General features: G+C 48.1%; 1 protein-coding gene across 1 annotated transcript; it reads left to right on the top strand.

The window, feature by feature from the left end:
* The first annotated feature begins 56 nt into the window (after positions 1-56).
* LOC129716453 (sialic acid-binding Ig-like lectin 13) lies at positions 57-27,971 on the top strand. Its single transcript, XM_055666323.1, has 5 exons — positions 57-157; positions 9,542-9,907; positions 13,705-13,998; positions 24,115-24,390; positions 26,079-27,971. The coding sequence occupies exons 1-5, from the start codon at positions 91-93 to the stop codon at positions 26,471-26,473; spliced, it is 1,398 nt and encodes a 465-aa protein (XP_055522298.1). The 5' UTR covers positions 57-90; the 3' UTR covers positions 26,474-27,971.

Raw genomic sequence — 27,971 nt, 5'->3', positions numbered from 1 at the left:
AGGTTTCACATGGTGTTGTAGTTTTACTGTATTTACTTTCTCTTCCAGGCTGGGAGAGCTGGAAACTGACGGGATATCTAGGATCGTACAATGGTTGGGAGATTGTTCCTCATCCACAGACCACAGTCTGTCTGCTTCTTCCTGTCACTTCTCCAAGGTACCGTCAGCAGCAGCGCGGGCATGTTTACGGGCGACAGTCTGTGCACAAGTTCACTCCCAGTGAGCTGTGAAGGGGATTAATTTCAGCAGAGATCCAGAAAACGGACTCACACCGCGACCCCTCCCCCACCACCCCTGTCCCTCACTTAACCCCCACCGCTGGTGCTGAGGGAATGCCGTACTGTGGGAGGGGAGGTAACTAGAAGGTACACACTGTGGGTGGGGCGGTGAGGAGCGGGTGCTGCACTGTGGGTGGGGCGGTGAGGAGGGAGCGAACACTGCTTTTTGTATTATACAAATACTTTTATTCAAATTAAATCAAAGAAAGCTTTTGGTATGCTAGCCTTTATAAATCAGAGCATTGAGTATGGAAGTTGGGATGTAATGTTAAAATTGTACAAGGCATTGATGAGACCAAATCTGGAGTATGGGGTACAATTTTGGTCGCCCAATTATAGGAAGGATGTCAACAAAATAGAGAGAGTAAAGAGGAGATTTACTAGAATGTTGCCTGGGTTTCAACAACTAAGTTACAGAGATAGGTTGAATAAGTTAGGTCTTTATTCTCTGGAGCGCAGAAGGTTAAGGGGGGACTAGATAGAGGTCTTTAAAATGTTGAGAGGGGTAGAGTTGATGTGGACAAGCTTTCCCCTTTGAGAATAGGGAAGATTCAAACAAGAGGACATGACTTCAGAATTAAGGGACAGAAGTTTAGGGGTAACATGAGGGGGAACTTCTTTACTCAGAGAGTGGTAGCGGTGTGGAATGAGCTTCCAGTGGAAGTGGTGGAGGCGGGTTCATTGGTATCATTTAAAAATAAATTGGATAGGCATATGGATGAGAAGGGAATGGAGGGTTATGGTATGAGTGCAGGCAGGTGGGACTAAGGGAAAAAGTTGTTCGGCACGGACTTGTAGGGCCGAAATGGCCTGTTTCCGTGCTGTAATTGTTATATGGTGTTATATGGTTATAAATATACAAATTAGCGCAATCAAAGACTGGGGTAGACAGTCAACTGTGGTGCGGCCGTCGACTACACGCTGCCTGGACCCGTGAATGGCCATCTTGGCTTGGCCCAGGAGCAGACGGACAGGGAGATCCCCTCCATCCCTCCTGACCAACCCCCCTCTGTACCGGGTGCCCAAATATCAGGAGTGTGGGGTTAAAATGTAGCCAAAAGGTGAGGAACAGCCCCTTCAGTTAGTCGAACAGGGACTGCAACCTCTCACACTACATGTAGACGTGGAACACGGTCTCTTCCTCGCCGCAGATGTTGCAGGCGGCTGGCGAGTCCGTGAACCGGCTCAAGTACCTGTTACATGCCACAGCCATGTGCAATATTCGTCACCCCAGGTGCCCGATGTAGAGCGGGAGGACTCCCTTATAGAGAGACCTCCAATGAGGACCGCTCCCACCGTCAGGTGGTGGCACAGACCGCCGGGGTGTTTGTGGACGGAAGACGTGGGCGATGAAGTGTACCGTGTGCAGGAGCAGCCTGTGCAGTATGCGCCTCACCGCGTCACGCAATGCCATCTCGGAAAGGCGGCTCATGTTGCGTGGGAACACAACAATGCTAGAGAAACTCAGCGGCTGCAGCAGCATCTATGAAGCGAAGGAGATAGGCAACGTTTCGGGCCGAAACCCTTCTTCAGACTGATGTTGCGTGGGGCCGCTTCTCGGGAAGGGACCCGGGCAGTAGATCTTTTGAGCAATTCCGACGTAGCCGGGGTAAGCTCGGCCGGAATCGCTCCACGCATACGCCTATCCTCGATACACACCGTGAAAGGGCGAGGACTGCCCATCCTCGCAGCCACAACACCTCCCGCACCATGTGGAGCAGCGCCCACCCGGGCTGAAGGAGACCAGATTTCTGGGATAAGTATATCTCGATAAAAACCAGGCAACTGCTGCCTAGCTTGTCGACTGATGCCTGCTACCGGGAGCTGTGTGCCCTCCTGTAGGCACCAACCCTGACGGAAAAAGTACGGCGCCAGCGCGTGCCATCTAGGAGGACACTGGGAATACATATACCTCCGCATGGTCCTGAGACGGAGAGCCGCCACTTTGGTACTGACGCAAACCAGTGCCTGACCGCTCTCCCCCGACGGGAGTCTCAGAAGCACTGCAGAGACCCAATGATTCTTCTCACCCCAGGACAAGTTCACAACCTCCTATGGATCACACGGTGACAAATAAAGAGGGCGGGACCAGTGTTACCAGCCGGTACCACAACATAGAGGCCACCAGCTGGTTTATGACCAATGCTCTCCCCCGTTAAGAATGTGCCACAGAATGTAGTTGAGGCCAGTTCAGTGGCTATATTTAAGAGGGAGTTAGATGTTGCCCTTGTGGCTAAAGGGACCAGCGGGTATGGAGAGAAGGCAGGTACGGGATACTGAGTTGGATGATCAGCCATGATCATATTGAATGGCGGTGCAGGCGCGAAGGGCCGAATGGCCTCTACTCCTGCACATATTGTCTATGTTTCTATGTAAGAGAGCACGCCAAGGAGGCCTGACCAACGCCCTAGCCGGGCAATGACTTTCGCCTCTAGTTCCTGCCAGTTCGCCGACCAAGTCCTCTCAGTTGGACTCAGGTAGACCCCCAGGTAGAGGAGGTGGTGGTGCTTCACGCACAAGGTGTCATCTCCCGCAGGGAGTCCACCTGCCACCGACCCACCAAGAGACCAGAAGACTTCCCCCAGTTGATGCTGGCGGAGGATGCAGCTGAGAAAACCTGCTGGCACTGACGCTTCCTCCCCAGGTCAACAGGGTCGGTGAAAATCAAAATGACATAATCGGCGTAGGCCGAGAGAACTACCTCCGCTGGCCCCCGGTAAAGCCAGGCCTGCCAACCGCGTCCGATGAATGTACAGGAATGGCTTCACACTGATGGAATACAGCTGGCCGGACATGAGATCTCCCTGACGTACCCCCTCGTAAAGTGAATAGAAACATAGAAACATATAAATTAGGTGCAGGAGTAGGCCATTCGGCCCTTCGAGCCTGCACCGCCATTCAATATGATCATGGCTGATCATCCAACTCAGTATCCCGTACCTGCCTTCTCTCCATACCCCCTGATCCCCTTAGCCACAAGGGCCACATCTAACTCCCTCTTAAATATAGCCAATGAACTGGCCTCAACTACCCTCTGTGGCAGAGAGTTCCAGAGATTCACCACTCTCTGTGTGAAAAAAGTTCTTCTCATCTCGGTTTTAAAGGATTTCCCCCCTATCCTTAAGCTGTGACCCCTTGTCCTGGACTTCTCCAACATCGGGAACAATCTTCCTGCATCTAGCCTGTCCAACCCCTTAAGAATTTTGTAAGTTTCTATAAGATCCCCTCTCAATCTTCTAAATTCTAGAGAGTATAAACCAAGTCTATCCAGTCTTTCTTCATAAGACAGTCCTGACATCCCAGGAATCAATCTGGTGAACCGTCTCTGCACTCCCTCTATGGCAATAATGTCCTTCCTCAGATTTGGAGACCAAAACTGTACGCAATACTCCAGGTGTGGTCTCACCAAGACCCTGTACAACTGCAATAGAACCTCCCTGCTCCTATACTCAAATCCTTTTGCAATGAAAGCTAACATACCATTCGCTTTCTTTACTGCCTGCTGCACCTGCATGCCTACCTTCAATGACTGGTGTACCATGACACCCAGGTCTCGCTGCATCTCCCCCTTTCCCAATCGGCCACCATTTAGATAATAGTCTGCTTTCCCGTTTTTGCCACCAAAATGGATAACCTCACATTGATCCACATTATGCTGCACCTGCCAAACATTTGCCCACTCACCCAGCCTATCCAAGTCACCTTGCAGTCTCCTAGCATCCTCCTCACAGCTAACACTGCCCCCCAGCTTAGTGTCATCCGCAAACTTGGAGATATTGCCTTCAATTCCCTCATCCAGATCATTAATATATATTGTAAATAGCTGGGGGTCCCAGTACTGAGCCTTGGGGTACCCCACTAGTCACTGCCTGCCATTGTGAAAAGGACCCGTTTACTCCTACTCTTTGCTTCCTGTTTGCCAGCCAGTTCTCTATCCACATCAATACAACCCCCAATGCCTTGTGCTTTAAGTTTGTATACTAATCTGTTATGTGGGACCTTGTCGAAAGCCTTCTGGAAGTCCAGATACACCACATCAACTGGTTCTCCTCTATCCACGCTACTAGTTACATCCTCGAAAAATTCTATAAGATTCGTCAGACATGATTTACCTTTCGTAAATCCATGCTGACTTTGTCCAATGATTTCATCACTTTCCAAATGTGCTGCTATCCCATCTTTAATAACTGATTCTAGCAGTTTCCCCACTACCGATGTTAGACTAACTGGTGTGTAATTCCCCATTTTCTCTCTCCCTCCCTTCTTAAAAAGTGGGGTTACGTTTGCTACCCGCCAATCTTCAGGAACTACTCCAGAATCTAAAGAGTTTTGAAAGATTATTACTAATGCATTCACTATTTCTGGAGCTACTTCCTTAAGTACTCTGGGATGCAGCCTATCTGGCCCTGGGGATTTATCGGCCTTTAATCCATTCAATTTACCCAACACCACTTCCCGGCTAACCTGGATTTCACTCAATTCCCCCAACTCCTTTGACCCGCGGTCCCCTGCTATTTCCGGCAAATTATTTATGTCTTCCTTAGTGAAGACGGAACCAAAGTAGTTATTCAATTGGTCCGCCATATCCTTGTTCCCCATGATCAACTCACCTGTTTCTGACTGCAAGGGACCTACATTTGTTTTAACTAATCTCTTTCTTTTCACATATCTATACAAACTTTTGCAGTCAGTTTTTATGTTCCCTGCCAGTTTTCTTTCATAATCTATTTTTCTTTCCTAATTAAGCCCTTTGTCCTCCTCTGCTGGTCTTTGAATTTCTCCCAGTCCTCCGGTATGCTGCTTTTTCTGGCTAATTTGTACGCATCATCCTTCGCTTTGATACTATCCCTGATTTTCCTTGTTATCCACGGATGTACTACCTTCCCTGATTTATTCTTTTGCCAAACTGGGATGAACAATTTTTGTAGTTCATCCATGCAGTCTTTAAATGTCTTCCATTGCATATCCACCGTCAACCCTTTTAGAATTAATTGCCAGTCAATCTTGGCCAATTCACGAATGGGTGCCAACAAAGAGTCGTTGACCTTAACAAGGCATTACACAGCAGTGAATAAAATCCGGACTCGGTCACGAAGTGTGGTCAAATCCGAACGCCTGCATAGTCCCAAGAAGATAGTCGCGACCCACCCTGTCAAACGTCTTCTCCTGGTTAAGGGAGAGAAAGGCGACTGACTGTTCAGCCCCCTGGGACAGATGGATCAGGTCCCGGACCAGATGGATATTGTCCTTGTTGGACCGGCCCGGGACTGTGCACGACTGGTCTGGGTCGATCACTTGGGACAGCACGGGACCCAGGTGATTCGCCATTGCCCGTGCAAAGACTTTGTATTCTGTGCTGAGAAGAGAGACCAGTTCTTCAAAAGGCGGCGATCCCGCTTCTTCGGTAGCAGGCCAACGACGGCCCTGCGCCACGAGAACGGCATCTCCCCGGTAGTCAAAGTCAAAAAGTCAAAGTAACTTTATTGTCAATTCAATTATGCAGCAGTAGTTACACATAGGATCGAAATTACGTTTCCTCATACTCCAAATGTGCAAGTAATATTAAAAACACAGACAGACAACATACCAATAAAAATAGACAATAGACATACATTTTTTAAAATGTTAAAATATTCACAGTATGCCAAAATGTAGCAAAACCTTTGAGGTATTTTAAACAGGGTGCAACAATGAAAGGTGCAATATAGAAAAAGTGCAAATTCCGCACTGGAGACATTGAGCCAAAGTTACTTTCACAGTTTGTTGTCTTTGTTTGGGTCTTTAGTAAACATTCACATTTCCAACTGACCACCGCGCCTGAGACTCCGACTTCCCTGCATGTAGTCTCACCCAGAGCATCTAGAATGGCCTGGAAGGACAGGTTGTCTGCAATTACATCTTTATACTAGGTGTACGCCGCATCAACTCATGGGACTTATGCCCCTGTCCCACTTAGGAAACCTGAACGGAAAACTCTGGAGACGTTGCACCCCACCCACGGTTTCCCTGCGGTTCCCGGAGGTTCCCGAAGGTTTTTGTCAGTCTCCCTACCTGCTTCCACGATCTGCAACCTCCGGCATCCACCTACAGCCTCCGGGATCCGCACGGAAACCTTGGGTGGGGCTCAAAGTCTCCAGAGGTTTCCGTTCAGGTTTCCTAAGTGGGACAAGGCATAAGTGTCGGAGGCTGCTGAACGTGCGGCTGCTGGCACAACTCCGAGAGGCCGCTATCTGAAGGGCGTGACACAAAAAGATGGCAGATGGAGTTTAATGCTGATAAATGCGAGGTGCTACACCTTGGCAGGACAAATCAAACTAGGACGTACATGGTAAATGGTAGGGAATTGAAGAATACAGTTGAACAGAGGGATCTGGGAATAACCGTGCATAGTTCCTTGAAGGTGGAATCTCATATAGATAGGGTGGTAAAGAAAGCATTTGGTATGCTAGCCTTTATAAATCGTTGGGTATAGCATTGAGTATAGAAGCTGGGATGTAATGTTAAAATTGTACAAGGCATTGGTGAGACCAAATCTGCAATATGGTGTACAATTTTGGTCGCCCAATTATAGGAAGGATGTCAACAAAATAGAGAGAGTACAGAGGAGATTTACTAGAATGTTGCCTGGGTTTCAACAACTAAGTTACAGAGAAAGGTTGAATAAGTTAGGGCTTTATTCTCTGGAGCGCAGAAGGTTAAGGGGGGACTTGATAGAGGTCTTTAAAATGATGAGAGGGATAGACAGAGTTGATGTGGACAAGCTTTTCCCTTTGAGAATAGGGAAGATTCAAACAAGAGGACATGACTTCAGAATTAAGGGACAGAAGTTTAGGGGTAATATGAGGGGGAACTTCTTTACTCAGAGAGTGGTAGCGGTGTGGAATGAGCTTCCAGTGGAAGTGGTGGCGGCAGGTTCGTTGGTATCATTTAAAAATAAATTGGATAGGCATATGGATGAGAAGAGAATGGAGGGTTATGGTATGAGTGCAGGCAGGTGGGACTAAGGGGGAAAAAGTTGTTCGGCACGGACTTGTAGGGCCGAGATGGCCTGTTTCCGTGCTGTAATTGTTATATGGTTATATGGTTATATGTTATAAAAACAAAATTATCAGTTCTTCTTAAATCAAAATTTAAAAAACAGCCTTTCTGCTGATGTTGCACCTCCACGCTTTGCAGCAGCCTAGTGACGTTCTGTTTTATAAGCAACTAAAGCAAATTTGGCCAAACAGGTGAAAACATGGCAAACCGCCAGCCGTTTGCGCTCCTACCACGTTCCTGTACTCTCGGCCTTTTGGATCAGCGCTCGATCCAACTGAGCCCCACTAATCCGACAACTCGACCACTGCCACTCCTCCTCAACACCGGGCCTTCCCTCTCGCCCCCCCCCCCCCCCCCCCCCGATGCCCCTTGCTTGCCCACCATGCCCCGGGGCTCCCACAGCCGACCTCGCTCTCCGACCGTTAAACCGTTAAAATGTCCTACTGTGGAGGTGTTGACCAAAACTGGACTGGTCTTCCCTCCACGGTTCATCGCCGCACCGCTCTCTCTCTCTCTCTCTCTCTCTCTCTCTCTCTCTCTCTCCGCCACGCTCTCTCTCTCTTTATCTCGCTCTCTCTCTAACTCTCTCTACTTCTTTGTCTGCCACTGGGAGCGAATTTTCTTGGGAGAGGAGCTCAGCGCTGGGAGCTGAGGTGGGACCAGCCGTCACCGTCCGCACCTCCACTGTGGGAGGGGCAGTGAGGAGGGAGCGATGCAGTGTGGGAGGAGCGGTGAGGCGGAGAGCCACACTAAATGGGAGGGTCTTTGAGGGAGCGCACGATATGCACCATCATCTTGTTCTCTCCAAGCAAACAGCCAACAATGCTCTGTTTCCCCTATCATGGTTCCTTTTTTTGCATATCTTTCATTCATTAGTTCCATATCCCTCTACATAGAAACATAGAAACATAGAAATTAGGTGCAGGAGTAGGCCATTCGGCCCTTCGAACCAGCACCGCCATTCAATATGATCATGGCTGATCATCCAATCTAGCCTGTCCAACTTCTTAAGGGGTTGGACAGGCTAGATGCAGGAAGATTGTTCCCGATGTTAGGGAAGTGCAGGACAAGGGGTCACAGCTTAAGGATAAGGGGGAAATCCTTTAAAACCGAGATGAGAAGAACTTTTTTCACACAGAGAGTGGTGAGTCTCTGGAACTGTCTGCCACAGAGGGTAGTTGAGGCCAGTTCATTGGCTATATTTTTAAGAGGGAGTTAGATGTGGCCCTTGTGGCTAAGGGGATCAGGGGGTATGGAGAGAAGGCAGGTACGGGATACTGAGTTGGATGATCAGCCATGATCATATTGAATGGCGGTGCAGGCTCGAAGGGCCGAATGGCCTACTCCTGCACCTAATTTCTATGTTTCTATGTTTCTATGTATCCCGTACATGCCTTCTCTCCATACCCCCTGATCCCCTTACCCACAAGGGCCACATCTAACTCCCTCTTAAATATAGCCAATGAACTGGCCTTGACTACCCTCTGCGGCAGAGAGTTCCAGAGACTCACCACTCTCTGTGTGAAAAAAGTTCTTCTCATCTCGGTTTAAAAGGATTTCCCCCTTATCCTTAAGCTGTGACCCCTTGTCCTGGACTTCCCCAACATCGGGAGCAATCTTCCTGCATCTAGTCTGAAGAAGGGTTTCGGCCCGAAACATTGCCTATTTCCTTCGCTCCATAGATGCTGCTGCACCCGCTGAGTTTCTCCAGCTTTTTTTGTGTAACCTTCCTGCATCTAGCCTGTCCAACCCCTTAAGAATTTTGTAAGTTTCTATAAGATCCCCTCTCAATCTCCTAAATTCTAGAGAGTATAAACCAAGTCTGTCCAGTCTTTCTTCATAAGACAGTCCTGACATCCCAGGAATCAGTCTGGTGAACCGTCTCTGCACTCCCTCTATGGCAATAATGTCCTTCCTCAGATTTGGAGACCAAAACTGTACACAATACTCCAGGTGTGGTCTCACCAAGACCCTGTACAACTGCAGTAGAACCTCCCCGCTCCTATACTCAAATCCTTCTACATCACCGTCTATATCTCTCATTTCCCTTTCCCCTGACTCTCGGGCTGAAGAAGGATCTCGACCCGAAACATTACCCTTCCTTCTCGCCAGAGATGCTGCCTGTCGCGCTGAGCTACTCTAGCATGTTATGTCTATCTTCAGTTTAAACCAGGATCTGCAGTTCCTTCCGACACGGTACTAAAGATTGTTCTTTCTCTCCTCAGCCGTGGTGTCGGGAGAGTGGAGTGCGGACACACCCGGCATTGTGACAGCGCAGAATGGTTTGTGTGCACGGATTCCATGTCACTACAGGTACCCGTCGGCTCTGAACAATCAACCACGGACTGGAATCTGGTTTAACAGTGAGGGCAATGAGCCTCGGTCTGTAGCCTTCCACTCCGATAATCCCAGTCTAGAATCAACAAAGTTTCGCAATCGGACCTGGCTGTCTGGAAATCTGAGAGACAACGACTGTTCCCTGGTTATAGGCGACGTCATGCAGAGAGATGCAGGTCCGTACTTTTTCAGAGTTGAATTCGCTGGGAGTGATCGTTACAACTACCACCCTGTAACACAGCTCCATGTTAAAGGTAAGTGCTCTGTATAATCACTCCACAACATATGTCCAGCAGTGAGTGGGGGATAACATGAACTGTACACGTTGCCTATTCACACACACACCACATCAGGAACCTCCTGGTTAATTTCTGATGATTACCATAGGTCCAGTTTTTTGCACTGTGATTATCAGGTTTGCATTGCACATGTACATGGCTATCAGTGAATCCATCTACACTCCTCGTTGCCCAGGTAAAGCAGCCAACATAATCAAGAACCACTTACAACCCGTTCATTCTTCCTCCTCCTCCCATCAGGGACAAAATACCTTTCTTCCAACCTACTTCATTGCGGCTCTTGTACTTTTTTCATCTGCACTTTCTCTGTAGCGTTGACATTATATTCTGCCCCCCTCTTTATTTTGTCTTTTGCAGATCTTATTGTCCTCATTAATGGTTTAATCTAGCAATGTTACAAAATTTTGAGATTTAAAAAATCAAGTCTGCAATTTATCCCGTCAGATAAAGCATAACAATAAGTTTAATTTGACACCTAACTCACTTTCATATCTCAAGTAATAAAAAAGTTATGGCCATTTTCATACTCGGAAATTAGCATCTTGTTCCCTATTGATTTTCTATGGACATAACAAAAAAGCTGTGATCGTGGACAGTCAAAAGCCCATAACCTTCTTAAAAATTAAGAGAACTGAATGAACATTTCAGTTATCATAGATTGAAGCATTCTGAAACAAATATAAAATAATCTTACTTGGAGGACCTGAAATTAAAGCATATAATTAGTTAGTTACCCAATTGTAGCTAATTTCAAACTTCAATTACTAGATCTAAACATCTATCCATTTCTTAATAAATGATTAACATTTTTAAATAGCCCATGTGTCCAAATAATATTCACAAATAATTCACAATAAAACATGATTTTTAAATCTCATTTACATCAATTTATAGGCCAATTGGAAGGAATTTTGTGTTCAATTGCCGTAAATTAAAGTCAATTTAAATCGGCTTTCTAGTGGGTTCCTGTGAACGAGCTGGTTTAGAACGTTCACATTGCGCTGGATTTGTGCCCTCAAATGCCCAGAAAAATACTGCGGGATATAAAGAGCCCAAAATGAACTATTCACTATAGAAAACTATGTATACAGGGTTATATACAAGCCCCATTTAATGTAAAAATAAGGTACATACCTTTAATTGTTTGCTTTATAAAACCCTGAGGCTGCGAGAGGTTGCGGATTGAGAGAGTGGTTTTTAAACTAGTATAACTATTATACAAGGCCATAAAAACTAATAATACCTTTTGCGACGGGGTCTTTCAGCGATTTTCCGTTAATGATTTACTAGGCAGAACATTTTCGATTGCAACAGCCTAGTAAAAATCGCGTTTTAAACCCGCCCCCTCGAAACAGCGCCAAAATCGCGCACACGGGGTGGGGCAGATGCTCAGCCACGATTCAGGTAGGTTTTGTAACATACCTATTTAATCTGCGTGCGTAGCGCACATAATATAGTTTGTCACTGTATATTGATACACATAACAATAAATATCAATACTAATTTTAAATTTGCATTCCTGTCCATTGCATGTTTTTCTCGCTTCTTTGTAAACTCATCTCCACTCTTGACAAAGTCACAGAGCTATACTGCATGAAAACAGGCCCTTCTGCCCACCTATCCAATGCCAACCATGTTGACATTCTAGGCTAGTCCCAATGCCCACATTTGGCCCCTACCCTCTGAGCCCTCTCCGTCCATATCCATTCCCCACAGCAGCAAGGACCTCATTTTACCACGTCTCTCTTCGGAACGTTGGATTTATCAGTGACTGTATTATCCTAAGGTGTAACTCAGTGGGTCAGCCAGCGTCTCTGGAGAAAAGGAATAGGTGACATTTCCGGTCGAGACCCTTCCTCAGGCTGAGAGTCAGGTGAAAGCGAAACAAATGACATAGACGATGATCTAGAAAGATATAGAACAATTGATTGAAAGCAATGCAAATATGTAACAGTCATAAAGGGAACAGTTAGTTGTTTAGTGTAGGAAGGAACCGCAGATGCTAGCTTAAAGATAGACACAAAATGCTGGAGTAACTCAGCGGGACAGGCAGCAACTCTGGATAGAAGGAATGGGTGATGTTTCGGGTCGAAATCCTTCAGACTGAAGTCCGGGGAGAGGGAGATACGTAGATATCGAAGTGTCAGGGGTGAAAACAGGACAAAGAATGGAGATCGAGGAATATGAAGCACTGGGAAGTGGGAGGGATGGAGTGAGAGGTAATGTACCTGCAGCTGGGAGAAGGTAAAACCAAGGCAAACGCTACAATGTAGTCGGAGACCGTCAGAGTCGTCGGAGAACTGGGATGCGGGAGGGATGGAGTGAGAGGGAATGCAAGGGTTACTTGAAGTTAACGAAGTCAATGTTCATACCGTTAGGTTGGAAGCTGCCCAAGCGAAATATGAGATTGGTTTATTTTGTGTTTTTTTTTTAAATGTGAGACCGAGCACAATGAGGCTCAACAAGATAACTTTGAAGCTGGTGTGACTTGGGTGGGAATGCGGGGGTTATTTGAAGTTGGAGAAGTCAATATTCATACCACTGGGTTGTAAGTTGCTAAGTAAAGCATGATGCTGTCCCTCCAATTTCCCTTTGTCCTCATTCTGACAATGGAGGAGGCCTAGGGCAGAAAGATCAGTGTGTGAATGGGAAGGTAAATTAAAGTGTTTGGCAACCGGGAGATAGAAACATAGAAATTAGGTGCAGGCGTAGGCCATTCGGCCCTTCGAGCCTGCACCGCCATTCAATATGTTCATGGCTGATCATCCAACTCAGTATCCCGTACCTGCCTTCTCTCCATACCCCCTGATCCCCTTAGCCACAAGGGCCACATCTAACTCCCTCTTAAATATAGCCAATGAACTGTGGCCTCAACTACCCTCTGCGGCAGAGAGTTCCAGAGATTTACCACTCTCTGTGTGAAAAAGAGTTCTTCTCATCTCGGTTTTAAAGGATTTCCCCTTTATCCTTAAGTTGTGACCCCTTGTCCTGGACTTTAAGCTGTAACCCCTTGTCCTGGACTCTCCCTCTCCCTCTCCCCATCTCCCCATCCCCCCCATCTCCCTCCCCCCCCCCCCTCTCCCTCTCCCTCTCCCCTATCCCTCTCCCTCTCCCTCTCCCCATCTCCCCCTCTCCCTCTCCCCATCTCCCTCTCCCTCTCCCCATCTCCCCATCTCCCCATCTCCCCATCTCCCCATCTCCCCATCTCCCCCTCCTCCCATCCCCATCCCCCCCCCCCCCCCCCTCCCTCTCCCTCCCCTCCCCCTCCCCCTCCCTCTCCCCTCCCCCCCCTTTCCCCCTCTCTCTCTCCCTCCCCCTCTCCCTCTCCCTCTCCCCCCCTCTCCCTCTCCCTAACTCTCTCAGTAACTAATAACCATATAACCATATAACAATTACAGCACGGAAACAGGCCATCTCGACCCTTCTAGTCCGTGCCGAACACGTATTCACGGGAGCAATCTAAGATCGGGTAGGTCCATTCAGACTGAGGGAAGGTGTTGAGCGAAATGATCGCACAATCTATGTTTGGTCACCTTACAGCCCTTCGTGGAGAAACCAGCCCCCATCCACCCGATCACAGAAAATCATGACGTTACTGAGCCCTGGCCTTCACAGTTTCCCCTACAACCGTTGTACCTCCCTGTCCATGGATCATGCTTGTGAATGTCCATTCTCTTGTGGGACTGGGATTTTGATGTGAACGGATGCATCTAGTGATAGTGAAACTAAAAGTCTCCGTTTCTCCATGTTAGATTTCACAGATAAACCCACGATATTCCCTGCTGAAATGGTGGAAGGAAAGCCTGTGAACGTGACCTGCTCCTTCAACACCACGTGCTATAGAACGGCACCCACCTTAACCTGGGACACCCCGGCTGATGAACCACCGAAAGCCTCACACAGCGTAACACAGCGGGGTGACACTTTGACACATACTTCTGTTCTGTCCCTGACCCCAGCGCTCACACACCACGGGAAAAACCTTACCTGCAGAGTCACATACCCAACGGTCTCATCGGAGCAGATCCTCACACTGACAGTGCAATGTGAGTACGGAGATCGTTTATTGTGCAGGAACAGCAATAATCCATTAGCTGTGCAGGTACGCTGACAAGGTCATCTGGCTTTCACTGATGGGCAGCAGCTGGGGAGCAAAAGCCTCTTCCTTAATATGACCACTGTGTTCCGAATGCCCCTGTTCCACTTAGGAAACTTGAACGGATACCTCTGGAGATATTGTGCCCCGCCCAAGGTTTCCGTGCGATTCCCGGAGGTTCCCGGGGTTTTTTGTCAGTCTCCCTACCTGCTCCCACTACCTGCAACCTCCAGCAACCACCTGCAGCCTCCGGGAACCACACGGAAACCTTGGGTAGGGCGCAAAATCTCCAGAGGTTTCCGTTCAGGTTTCCTAAGTGGGACAGGGGCATTTGAAATCACGCATTACAGAAAAACATAGACACACAGAAACATAGAAAATAGGTGCAGGTGGAGGCCATTCGGCCCCTCGAGCCAGCACCATTCGCCATTCATTGTGATCATGGCCGATCGTCCCCTATCAATAACCCGTGCCTGCCTTCTCCCCATATCCCTTGACTCCACTAGCCCCTAGAGCTCTATCTAGCTCTCTCTTAAATCCATCCAATGACTTGGCTTCCACTGCCCTCTGTGGCAGAGAATTCCACACATTCACAACTCTCTGGGTGGAAAAGGGTTTTCTCACCTCAGTCTTAAAAGGCCTCCACTCAATTCTAAGACTGTGGCCCCTGGTTCTGGACTCGCCCAACATTTGGAACATATTTCCGGCATCCAGTTTGTCCGGTCCTTTAATAATTTTATATGTTTCTATAAGATTCCCTCTTATCCTTCTAAACTCCAGTGAATACACGCCTAGTCTTTTCAATCTTCCCTCATATGACAGTCCCTCCATCCCAGGGATCAATCTCGTGAACTATTGTGTCAGTGGGAAAAAGGGGCTTCTGCTGATGACATGGATAATTGACTGTTCATAATCAACAATACTTTATAACGTTCACAGCAAGGTCGTATAAATGTCAATGTGTTGCTGACTAATTATTTTACTGGTGAATATCATCCTAAACATCCAGTACTCCTCGATGGATAGTCCTGCGTTCATTGGCAGCAAGTGAGAGGGCAGGGACTGTCTATTTGCCACCTCATCCGACAGACAGGAGTTTTAATAATAAGACACACGGTAGCATTGCCTCTCCAAAACTGCAGCACTCCAAAACTGCAAAGCATCACAATGAACCCTCAGCAATGCTCCTCCCACAGTGTGTAACTCCCTCAGCACTGCTCCTCCCACAGTGTGTCACTCCCTCAGTAATGCACCTCCCACAGTGTGTCACTCCCTCAGCGCTGCTCCTCCCACAGTGTGTCACTCCCTCAGCGCTGCTCCTCCCACAATGTGTCACTCCCTCAGCGCTGCTCCTCCCACAGTGTGTCACTCCCTCAGCGCTGCTCCTCCCACAGTGTGTCACTCCCTCAGCGCTGCCCCTCTCACAGTGTGTCACTCCCTCAGCGCTGCTCCTCCCACAGTGTGTCACTCCCTCAGCGCTGCTCCTCCCACAGTGTGTCACTCCCTCAGCACTGCCCCTCTCACAGTGTGTCACTCCCTCAGCGCTGCTCCTCCCACAGTGTGTCACTCCCTCAGCGCTGCTCCTCCCACAGTGTGTCACTCCCTTAGCACTGCTCCTCCCACAGTGCGTCACTCCCTCAGCGTTGCTCCTCCCACAGTGTGTCACTCCCTCAGCGCTGCCCCTCCCACAGTGTGTCACTCCCTCAGCACTGCTCCTCCCACAGTGTGTCACTCTCTCAGCGCTGCTCCTCCCACAGTGTGTCACTCCCTCAGCGCTGCCCCTCCCACAATGTGTCACTCCCTCAGCAATGCTCTTCTCACAGTGCGTCACTCCCTCAACAATGCACCTCCCACACAATGTATCCTTAATAAGGATTGTATTATAGTTGTTTGAAACATTTGCGTCTTCGATAATTTGGTGATGTTGTACTAAGCTGAGTTACCACGGTTTGGTTTTGTAAGTATTATTTTATATCGTAATTGAATAATTTACTTTTGTTACATAAAACAAACAGTGCACCGTTCCCTTCAATACTACACCAATGCCCTATTAAATGCACCAGTCTCTCAGCATTGACCCTCTGACACTGTGGACCTCCTTCCGCAGACTGGACACTACCTCCTCCAAAGTCAGGAAAGACAATTCCTCCACTGTGTGCTTTGAGAGGAATTAATTTACAATGTGATATCAGCTTTTATAATCAAAGGATACCTGGAAGTGCCTCGAAGCTGCTCTATGGTTGTTGAATGTTACTTGTTTCCAAATGCCTCGTGCAATCCCTCAATCACTTCCCCCTGCAATGTGTTTTAAGGTTCACTTCTTAAAATCACACAACTCACAATGGGTCGGGTAAACCAACTCAAGCTTTACTGATCATCACCCGGCGAGAGTGTCAGGGATAGTCATGTATGCAACATACACACGACTCTCCGGAGTCACCACTCTCCTGTAAGATCTTATTTGGGGTGGTGGTCAAAACTATTCCCGACTTTGTTCCTTCATCTCCCCGCTTCTATATATATAGGGTCGCCATGCCAGACAAGGGTCCCCGGAGGACTTATCGGTACCAGGTTTGTTCTTAACCTCTAACTGCTTGTTTCCTGAACTCTTCTTGGTCTCCAAATCTGAGGAAGGACATTATTGCCATAGAGGGAGTGCAGAGAAGGTTCACCAGACTGATTCCTGGGATGTCAGGACTGTCTTATGAAGAAAGACTGGATAGACTTGGTTTATACTCTCTAGAATTTAGGAGATTGAGAGGGGATCTTATAGAAACTTACAAAATTCTTAAGGGGTTGGACAGGCTAGATGCAGGAAGATTGTTCCCGATGTTGGGGGAAGTCCAGGACAAGGGGTCACAGCTTAATGATAAGGGGGAAATCCTTTAAAACCGAGATGAGAATAACTTTTTTCACACACAGAGTGGTGAATCTCTGGAACTCTCTGTCACAGAGGGTACTCGAGGCCAGTTCATTGGCTATATTTAAGAGGGAGTTAGATGTGGCCCTTGTGGCTAAGGGGATCAGAGGGTATGGAGAGAAGGCAGGTACAGGATACTGAGTTGGATGATCAGCCATGATCATATTGAATGGCGGTGCAGGCTCGAAGGGCCGAATGGCCTACTCCTGCACCTAATTTCTATGTTTCTACGTTTCTATGTTTCTTATCAGCGCTTTCTGTCTCTGCCTTGGTCCTTTTCACTTGTTTTTCTGCCCACTGGCATATTATTTTGGATTCAAATGACCCATATGTTGCACCGGCGTTTCCCTTTCACTTTTGTCCTAATTGTTACCCATTATTGCAGTGTATTTTAACAATTTCGTAATTGGGAACGACAGGCTCTCTATCTGCGCAGCAAAACATCTAGCAAAACATACACAATTGGTCTTACCTGCATAACTGCAGTTGCTTCTGCAGTTGTACAGAGTCCGAGTGAGACCACAGCTGGGGGATTGTGTGCAGTTTTAGTCCCCTAATTTGAGGAAGGTCATTCTTGCTATTGAGGGAGTGCAGCATAGGTTTACAAGGTTAACTCCAGGGCTGGCGGGACTGTCATATGCTGAGAGAATGGAGCAGCTGGGCTCGTACTCTCTGGAGTTTAGAAGGACGAGAGGGGATCTTATTGAAACATATAAGATTGTTAAGGGTTTGGACACGCTAGAGGCAGGAAACATGTTCCCGATGTTGGGGGAGTCCAGAACCAAGGGCCACAGTTTAAGAATAGGGAGTAAGCCATTTAAAACGGAGACGAGGAAACACTTTTTCTCACAGAGAGTGGTGAGTCTGTGGAATTCTCTGGCTCAGAAGGCGGTGGAGGCAGGTTCTCTGGATGCTTTCAAGAGAGAGCTAGATAGGGCTCTTAAAGATAGCGGAGTCAGGGGATATGGGGAGAAAGCAGGAACGGGGTACTGATTGAGGATGATCAGCCATCATCACATTGAATGGCGGTGCTGGCTCGAAGGGCCGAATGGCCTACTCCTGCACCTGTTGTCTATTGTCTACTTTCGTTGTCTGTATTAAGGAACTCAGCAGGGAACCAGATCAACCTCTCATGAAGGACCACAGACGTCCCCGGGAGCTTCTACGGGAGTTCGATCTCAAAGAGTCTATTAGAGCTCAGATTTCTCCCCGTTCAGTCCCGATCACATTACAACCTCTTACTCCGTCATTTGTTGACGGCCCTAGTGAAGATCCTGCCGACTATACGCCAATGTTAACGTTGACTCACTTAAAAACAGACAACTCACAATGGATTAGGTAAAACAACTCAAGCTTTAATGATGTTTGAGAAGGAACTGCAGATGCTGGAAAAATCGAAGGTTGGTAAAAAAAATGCTAGAGAAACTCAGGGGATGAGGCAGCATCTGTGAGCGAAGGATTAGGTGACGTTTCGGGTCGAGACCCTTCTTCAGACGATATTTCTGAGGCTATGACCTCTAGTCCTAGACTCTCCCACTAGACTCTCCCAACGTCTCCACATCCAGTCTATCCAAGCTTTTCACTACGCTGTATACTTCAATGAGGTGTCCCCTCATTCTTCTAAACATACGATTTCATTTATTTATAGATATTGTTTATGACACTTTATAAACATTCTTGTTTTGTTCTCTGTGTGCTGTTTCACACTTGCTTCTTATTCTTTTATTCTGCTCGAAATAAGTAAATAAATAAATAAATAAATACATAAATAGATAAATAAATAGATTGTTTCCAGCGAATACAGGCCCAGTGCCGCCAAACACTCATCATAGGTTAATCTACTAATTCTTGTGATCATTCTTATAAACCTCCTCTGGACCCTCTCCAGAGCTAACACATCGTTCCTCAGATATGGGGCCCAAAATTACTCACTATATTCCAAAGGTTACACAAAAAAAGCTGGAGAAACTCAGCGGGTGCAGCAGCATCTATGGAGCGAAGGAAATAGGCTACGTTTCGGGCCGAAACCCTTCTTCAGACTGATCGGGGGCGGGGGTGGGCGGGGACAAGAAAGGAAAAAGGAGGAGGAGCCCGAAGGCTGGGGGATGGGAAGAGACAGCAGGGGGACTGAGGAAGGGGAGGAGACAGCAAGGACTAACAAAATTGGGAGAATTCGATGTTCATGCCCCCGGGATGCAGACTCCCCAAACGGAATATGAGGTGATGTTCCTCCAATTTCCGGTGCTGCTCGCTGTGGCCACGGAGGAGACCCAGGACAGAGAGGTCGGAGACGGAGTGGGAGGGGGAGTTGAAGTGCTGAGCCACCGGAAGGTCAGCTTGGTTATTGCGGACCGAGCGGAGGTGTTCGGCGAAACGATCGCATAAACCTCCGCTTGGTCTCACCGATATAGATCTGCTGACATCTAGAGCAGCGGATGCAGTAGATGAGGTTGGAAGAGATACAGGTGAACCTCTGTCGCACCTGGAACGATTGCTTGGGTCCTTGAACGGAGTCGAGGGGGGAGGTAAAGGGACAAGTGTTGCATCTCTTGCGGTTGCAAGGGAAAGTGCCCGGGGAGGGGGTGGTACGAGAGGGAAGGGAAGAATTGACAAGGGATTTTTTTTGCAGATGCTGGAGAATCCAAATGCGGGCTTACCAGCGTCTTATAGAGCCTCAACATTACATGGTATACAAGCCCTGGACCGTCAAGTTGCCGAACCAGGTCACGATGTAACCAATCAAAATGCTCTCTACCATGCACCTGTAGAAGTTTAGGACAAGCCTCTTTGATATGCCGAATCTCCGTAATCTTCTCAGGAAGTAGCGTCGATTATGTTCCTTCTTTATAATTGCCTCGGTCCAGGAAAGATCATCGGAGATATGCATGCCCAGGAATTTGAAGTTATTGACCCTCTCCACCATCGTCCCATAGATGTGACCAGGATTGTGGGTTGGGGCATTACATTTGCTTTCTTTACTACCGATGACCTTGTTCAATCACCAGTTCCCCAGGGATCATAGAGTCAGAGTCATAAAGTGACAGAGTATTGAATCAGGCCCTTCGGCCCAACTTGCCCACACCGGCCAAAATGTCCCAGCAACATTTGTCCCACCTGCCTTTGGCCCATACCCGTCGTATCCATGGATAATGTTGGGCCATCCTCCTGGAAACCGATGGGCGGAAATCTTGGGGGGACAGGGGGGCCACACCCCTCCATGTTTTGAGAGGTGGGGGACAAGCCCTCCCATGTTTTGAAATCCGGATTTTGAAATTCGGTGAAATATAATCTATTAGAAATGTCCGCTATCATCCAGCAGGAGCCAGTGGAGGTATACAAATACCTGGGAACAGCCTTCGACAACCTGCTAAGGTTTTCCTCTAACATAGAGGAAATCCTTAAAAAGTGCCATCAGAGACAGTACCTACTCAGGAAGCTGAAGTCATTTGGGATTAACAAAGACATTATCACCACATTCTACTACGCATTCATTGAAATTGTAATAACCTTCTCTTTCACTAGCTGGTTCCACTCCCATCACCCTGCAAAACAGAAACCGCCTGTTGAATGTGGTCAAGGTCTGCTCAAAAATCATTGAGCAGCCCGTCCGAACTCTCACTGCCCTATGCGACCAACAGTCTGTAAAGGTAACACGCAGGATTCTTCAGGACCCCTCTCACATCCTGTTTCCTGAGTTTGAGTGGCTCCCCTCAGGACGCAGACTCCGCTGTCCGGGTTGCCGGACACAGAGGAGGAAGGCAACCTTCATCCCCAGGGCTGTCCAGCTTTTTAATGCTGATCACTGACTCATGAACATATGAAATGAAATAACCTTCTATATGCACTTTTTAATTGAAGCACTTAGGAAGCATTTTAAAACAATTGCTATGTGTTGAATGTTGATGTGTGATTGTGCAGTGTGTCTGTGAAATGCGTGTGCTGGTTGATTGTGCAGTATGCGTGTTGCTTATGTTTGTTGATTGTGTCCCTTTTTAAAAAGCTACTTTAATGCGCCCTTTTAAATTGCCCCTCGGGGACGAATAAAGTGCTTTGAATGAATTTCTGCGAGACAGTACAGCCTATCTTGCTCTGCTATAAGATCTTTGGTACGGGTGCGACTGATGATGGAGGGCACCGATTGGACGAGAGAGAAGTCAGTCAGCAGGCAGTGGGGGGCTGGGGGGGGGGGGGGGGGGGGGCAGGATGATTCAGCGCGATGATTGGAGGAGAGGAGTGTCGGTCATTGGCGGAAGTAGGGTGGTGGGACTGAGGATAGAACGCGGTGATTGGAGGAGGGCAACGTCCTGGTGGAGCAAAGACCATAGAGCGGAGTTTGAATGAGCCCGTTCGCTGTGCCTTTAATCGCAGGGCGCGGCTTAAAATCGGCCGCGCGGTCTTGCATCGCCCCGCAGTCATCTTGCTGCGTCGAGGAGATCGAGGCCCCCGATGTTGAAGCCCTGCCGGGCGATGGAAGATCCCGCGGCCGGTTTTAGGCAGCGCCGGGTGATGAAAGGCCCCGCGAACGCGTCGATTGAAGCCCCACGATTCGGGGCGGACGAAGCTGCTGTTGCTGGTGTTCGAAGTCGCTCACCAACCATGTCAGCTCCCGATGTTTCCGTCCATGCATGCGCGCGGGGCCACCCAAAAAATATGCCCCCCACCCCCCCATGATATGATAGCGATTTCCGCCCATGCTCAACGCCTCCCTCTATGCATCGTCACTTTGCCCCAATAGAGTGGTGTGAGCAACGCAGAACCACAGAATGAAAGTACTTGCACTGTTGCATCTTCTGCCACATCTCACAACATCACAGTTGAATCACAGCCCATGGCAAAAACGGGAAAGCAGACTATTGTAATTGTAATTGTAATTGTAAATCTTTATTGTCATTTTCTGAGTATTCGCATACTCAGAGGAAACAAAAAAACGTTTCTCAACCAGTGTCCATTCAGTTTTCGTTACAAAATAAATAGCAATTAAAATTAAAATACATGTCATGAACAATTTAACCCTCTAATAACATTCAATAACATTCAACAGCCGTTCCGACCGGCAGCGGCACAACAGTGGCTCTGCTGCAGTGTGGGGGGTTTGTGCGCGATACTTGGCAGGGGGGAAAGTTCATTTAACAGTCTTATAGCCTGTGGGAAGAAGCTGAGGAGCATCCTGCTGGTTTTGCAGCTGATGCTCCTGTACCTCTTCCCAGATGGGAGGATGGTGAAAAAGTCATGCGATGGGTGGTAAGGGTCTTTGATGATGGAGATGGCTCTGTTGATGCATCTCTTCTTGTATATGTCCAGCAGGAAGGGGAGTGGAGCACCAATAATCCTGCTTGCGGTCTTCACTATCCTGTCCAGTTGCTGCCGTTCGTACGCCTTGCAGCTCCCGAACCAGGAAGTGATGCCGTATGTCAGTGTGCTCTCAACAGTCCCCCTGTAAAAAGTCCGTAGATGTGTGGTGGGGAGGCCTGCTTTCCGTAGTCTTGGGAGGGGGTGAAGTCGCTGCTGGGCTCTCTTGACCAGAGCTGTGGTGTTGGCCGTGGACGTCAGGTCATCAGACAGGTGTAGTCCTAAGAACTTCATGCTGCTGACCCTTTCCACATCAGCTCCGTCGATGTGCAGAGGTGCATGGTGATGTTTCCCCGCCCTCCTGAAGTCAACCACCATCTCCTTAGTTTTTCCCACGTTAAGAATGAGGTTGTGGGATTTGCACCAACCTGTGAGCAGCTCCACCTCCATCCTGTACGCCGATTCATCGTTGTCACTGATGAGACCCACTACTGTTGTGTCATCAGCGAACTTGCTGATGAAGTTGTTATTGAGTCTGGCAGTACAGTCGTGTGTCAGCAGACTAAACAGAAGGGGGCTTAGGACACAGCCTTGGGGTGAGCCAGTGCTCACGGCTATGGTTTTTGATGTCCTACTGCCCACCCTGACTGTCTGCTGCCGCTGCGACAGGAAGTTCAGGACCCAGCTGCATGTGCCAGCATCAACCCCCAACAGCTCCAACTTCTCCACCAGCTGCTGCGGGATGATTGTGTTGAAAGCGGAGCTGAAGTCTATGAAGAGGATCCTGGCATAGGTGTTTTTCCGATCGAGATGTGACAACACCATCTATTATCTAAATGGTGGCCGATTGGGAAAGGGGGAGATGCAGCGAGACCTGGGTGTCATGGTACACCAGTCATTGAAGGTAGGCATGCAGGTGCAGCAGGCAGTAAAGAAAGCGAATGGTATGTTAGCTTTCATTGCAAAGGGATTTGAGTATAGGAGCAGGGAGGTTCTACTGCAGTTGTGCAGGGTCTTGGTGAGACCACACCTGGAGTATTGTGTACAGTTTTGGTCTCCAAATCTGAGGAAGGACATTATTGCCATAGAGGGAGTGCAGAGAAGGTTCACCAGACTGATTCCTGGGATGTCAGGACTGTCTTATGAAGAAAGACTGGATAGACTTGGTTTATATTTTCTAGAATTTAGAAGATTGAGAGGGGATCTTATAGAAACTTACAAAATTCTTAAGGGGTTGGACAGGCTAGATGCAGGAAGATTGTTCCCGATGTTGGGGAAGTCCATGACAAGGGGTCACAGCTTAAGGATAAGGGGGAAATCCTTTAAAACCGAGATGAGAAGAACTTTTTTCACACAGAGAGTGGTGAATCTCTGGAACTCTCTGCCACAGAGGGTAGTTGAGGCCAGTTCATTGGCTATATTTAAGAGAGAGTTAGATGTGGCCCTTGTGGCTAAGGGGATCAGGGGAAATGGAGAGAAGGCAGGTACGGGATACTGAGTTGGATGATCAGCCATGATCATATTGAATGGCGGTGCAGGCTCGAAGGGCCAAATGGCCTCTACTCCTGCACCTAATTTCTATGTTTCTATGTTTCTATGCAACCTACCTGCCACCAGTGTCTATTGAACAAGCGCCATCCCCCAGAGGCCGCCAAGTTATTGGAGAAGATGTGGGGATGGGAAAGGTTCCTTCTTGCCTTCCAGGAGCTGTACACGTCCGCTGGTGGGAGCGTGTCATTGCAACGTGACAATGGGAAGAATGTACAGAATTGCTTGCTGACTTCACACAGGTGGTTGCCACGTGGAATACTCTGTGCACTGTGTGAGCTCACATTTTAAATCTTCATTTGTCTTTAGATGCGCCGCGGAATCTCTCAATCACTTCCCCCAACAACGTGAACAATTCCGTGGTAAAGGAAGGAAATTCTGCAGCGTTCCTCTGCTCCATCCGCAGTATCCCAGCGTCTAACCTGACGTGGAGACATCTCAATGAGACGCTGAACACGACACGTTCCAGCAACGAGCTGTGGATGAAAATCCTTGGGGTGACTCGGAAGGACGCAGGGGACTATCAGTGTGTGGCGAAGAATGAACACGGGACAGGGGAGGAGTCCGTGACCCTCATCGTAGAATGTGAGTAGGCATACGGTCATGTCTCTCTGAAAGTAAACGAGAAGCCAATGGAACATATTGTGTATTGCCGGCTCATTGTTTTATATCTGCCCCTCTCCCACAGTCTCTCCCCTTGTAAGATGAAGACGATTAGATAAGGTTAGACACAAAATGTTGGAGTACCTCAGCGGGACAGGCAGCATTTCTGGAGAGAAGGAATGTGTGATGTGTCGGGTCATAGATATACATAGAACCATAGAAAATAGTTGCAGGAGGAGGCCATTCGGCCCTTCGAGCAAGCACCACCATTCATTGTGACCATGGCTGATCGTCCCCAATCAATAACCCGTGCCTGCCTTCTCCCCATATCCCCTGATTCCACTAGACCCTAGAGATCTATCTAACTCTCTCTTAAAGCCATCTAGTGATTTGGCCTCCACTGTGCCCTCTGTGGCAGGGAATTCCACAAATTCACAAGTCTCTGGGTGAAAACGTTTTCTGTCACCTCAGTCTTAAATGACCTCCCATTTATTCTAAAACTGTGGCCCCCTGGTTCGGGACTCGCCCGACATTGGGAACATTTTTCCTGCATCTAGCTTGTCCAGTTCTTTTACAATTTGATATGTTTCCATAAGACCCCCCCCGCCCCCATCCTTCTAAACGCCAGTGAATACAAGCTTAGGCTTTTGAATATTCCCTCATATGGCAGTCCCGCCATCCCAGGGATCAATCTTGTGTAACTACGCTGCACTGTCTCAAACACAAGGATGTCCTTCCTGAAATTAGGAGACCAACACTGTACGCAATACTCCAGACGTGGTCTTACCAGAGCCCTATATATATTAAAATCTTCTTGTTATGAAGGCCAACATTCCATTAGCTTTCTTCACTGCCTGCTGTACCTGCACGTCAACTTTCAGTGACCGGTGTACAAGGGCACCCAGGTCTCGCTGTACCTCCCCCTTACCTAACCTAACCCCATTGAGATAATAAACTGCCTCTTTGTTTTTGCCACCAAAGTGGATAACCTCACATTTATCTATGTTATACTGCATCTGCCACGCATCTGCCCACTCACTCAACCTGTCCAGGTCACCCTGCAACCTCCTAACATCCTCTTCACAGTTCACACTGTGGGACATCTGATTGGATACCATCCAAACCAGAGCATCTCATTATACCTTGCTACACGTGACAATATTAAACCTAAACCTGAACTTCCCATGACCGGACAGCGTTCCCCAGAAGTGTTCTCTCCTTCCACCCTTGAACATGGCTCCCCTCCCCCCGGGGAGGTGTCCTCACCCTCCACCAACACTGTCAACATGGCTTCCCCGTGGCGGTTACGCACTGAGCACAAGGTCGTAGGAAAGAAATGAGGAGAAATGTGTTTAGTCAGAGGGTGGTGAATCTGTGGAATTATTTGCCACAGAAGGCTGTGGACGCCATGTCAGTGGATATTTTTAAGGCAGAAATAGATACATTCTTGATTAGTACGGGTGTCAGAGGTTATGGGGTGAAGCAGGAGAATGGGGTTAGGAGGGAGAGATAGATCAGCCATGATTGAGTGGCGGGGTAGACTTGATGGGCCGAATGGCCTAATTCTACTCCTGTTCCTTATGACATGACTTTAACTCTATGCTACACACAATAGGGTAAATCCACATTGTTGCTACAGCATTTCTTGTTTGTTGTTCTTCCCTCTCCAGATCCGCCAGAGATTTCTCGGGATTCAGGATGCTCTCGGACACCTGAGAGTGTCACCTGTGTTTGTGCCGCCAGGTGGAACCCATCCGGAGAGCTCACCTGGCACCTCCCCCTCGCCAACCTCAGCGGGAACCAAACCCACGGCCGTTTCCACACCTGGCAGGTGGAAAGCGGGCATCTGGTGACTGGCTTCCTGTCCCTGACAGGGGGTGAGGGAGGGGAGAACATGACGGCCTTGTGTTCAGTCCGAAACCGCCACGGGGAAGCCATGCTCATGGTGTATCTGTCGAATGGAGGTGAGGAAACCTTCGGGGAACACTGCCCGTTGATGTGCAGCCCCTTATTCATAAGATCACAACTGATAGGAGGAGCATTTAGCCTCATCAACTCCACATAAATTATTGCTGATCTATCTCTCCCTCATAACCCAATTCTCCTGCCTTCTCCCCATAACCTCTGATACCAGTACTGCATGCGTGTGTGAGTGAATGTGTGTGTGTGGGTATGAGTGTGTGTGAGTGTGCGTGTGTGAGTGTGCGTGTGTGAGTGTGTGGAGGTGTGATTATTTGTGTGGGCGTGAGTATGTTGGAGTGTGGGGATTTGTGTTAGTGTGTCTGAGTATGTGTGTATGTGTGAATGTGTGCGAGTGAGTGTGTGTGTGAGTGGGTGTATGAGTGTATGTGAGTATGTGTCTGTGAGTGCGTGTGAGTGTGTGCGAGTGAGTGTGTGTGCGAGTGAGTGTGAGTGAGTGTGAGGGTGTGTGAGTGTGCAATTGCGTGTGGGTGAGTGTGAGTGTGCGTGAGTGTTTTTGTGTGTGTGTGTGTGTGTGTGTGTGTGTGTGTGTGTGTGTGTGTTTGTGCAATTGCGTGTGTGTGAGTGTGTGAGTGTGTGTGAGTGTGTGAAGGTCCAGAGCTGCGGGAGAGTCGGGGGGAATTGATGCCGGACCGGTACCTCTGTAAAAATACATGATTGCCGTATTTTCTTTACTGTCTTGATAATTATATTTCATGATAATTAGTGAGTGTAACCATGCAATATTTTGTCATTATTAAAATAGGTATTTTTTGTTTTATTGTACTTGTTATACACTGATATGCAGTGATAGGATGTACTCGTGTTTGACCCTCTTGGGAAACTATCTTGCCCCCCCCCCAAGCACAACTTGAAATGACGTACCGGTTTGACATCTCCGGCACCTAAAAGAGTAGCACTGCAACACTGGTCTCAACGCGAAATGTCACTCATTCCTTCTCTTCAGTTGCTGACTGTCCCGCCGATTCACTCCAGCATTTTGTGTTAATCTTTGCTTTATATGGTACATCTGCAGATGATGGTAAACACCATTGGAGAAATGGCAAATTTCCAGTCACTGTCCAGACTCCCAAACCCAGGAAATCCCTCCCTCGACCTCACCAGATCCATCTGAGAATGGTCCACCTCCCCTCTCCATTGCAGTGTCCTGGGGACAATGCTTATCCCTCATCTAATGTGCCTTCAACAGACGATCTGGGTCATTGCTGTTTGTGGGACTTGTTGCGCTCTGACTGACCACCACGTGTCCCACATTACAATCGGGAACAGTCTACAAATGGACAACATTGGTTGGGCAGAACATTGTGAGAGTGAAAGGGGTTGATTAGATGGGAGTCTCTCCACGTGAATGCAGCCCCCCCCCAAGGATAGGGCAATCGCGAAACAGAACGCAGAGGGAAATGATTTAATAGGAACCTGAGGGGCAACATTTTCACAGAATGTGTGGTTGGTATCTGGGAACGAACTGCCGGAGGATGTAGTTGAAGTTGGTACAATAACAACATTTGTAGAGAGATATACGGATATAACCATTTAACCATATAACAATTACAGCACGGAAACAGGCCATCTCGACCCTTTCC

The sequence above is a fragment of the Leucoraja erinacea genome, unplaced genomic scaffold, assembly GCF_028641065.1.
Source record: "Leucoraja erinacea ecotype New England unplaced genomic scaffold, Leri_hhj_1 Leri_239S, whole genome shotgun sequence".
NCBI classification, from domain to species: Eukaryota; Metazoa; Chordata; class Chondrichthyes; order Rajiformes; family Rajidae; genus Leucoraja; species Leucoraja erinaceus.
Note: the sequence above shows the minus strand (reverse complement) of the source record. Positions and strands in the feature narration are given on the sequence as shown.

Bases quoted from the DNA above. Each gene is read 5' to 3' on its own strand.
- LOC129716453 (XM_055666323.1), top strand. From the start codon at position 91: ATGGTTGGGAGATTGTTCCTCATCCACAGACCACAGTCTGTCTGCTTC. The intron at 9,908-13,704 runs GTAAGTGCTCTG...TCTCCATGTTAG, and splicing joins AACACAGCTCCATGTTAAAG to ATTTCACAGATAAACCCACG. The intron at 13,999-24,114 runs GTGAGTACGGAG...ATTTGTCTTTAG, and splicing joins CCTCACACTGACAGTGCAAT to ATGCGCCGCGGAATCTCTCA.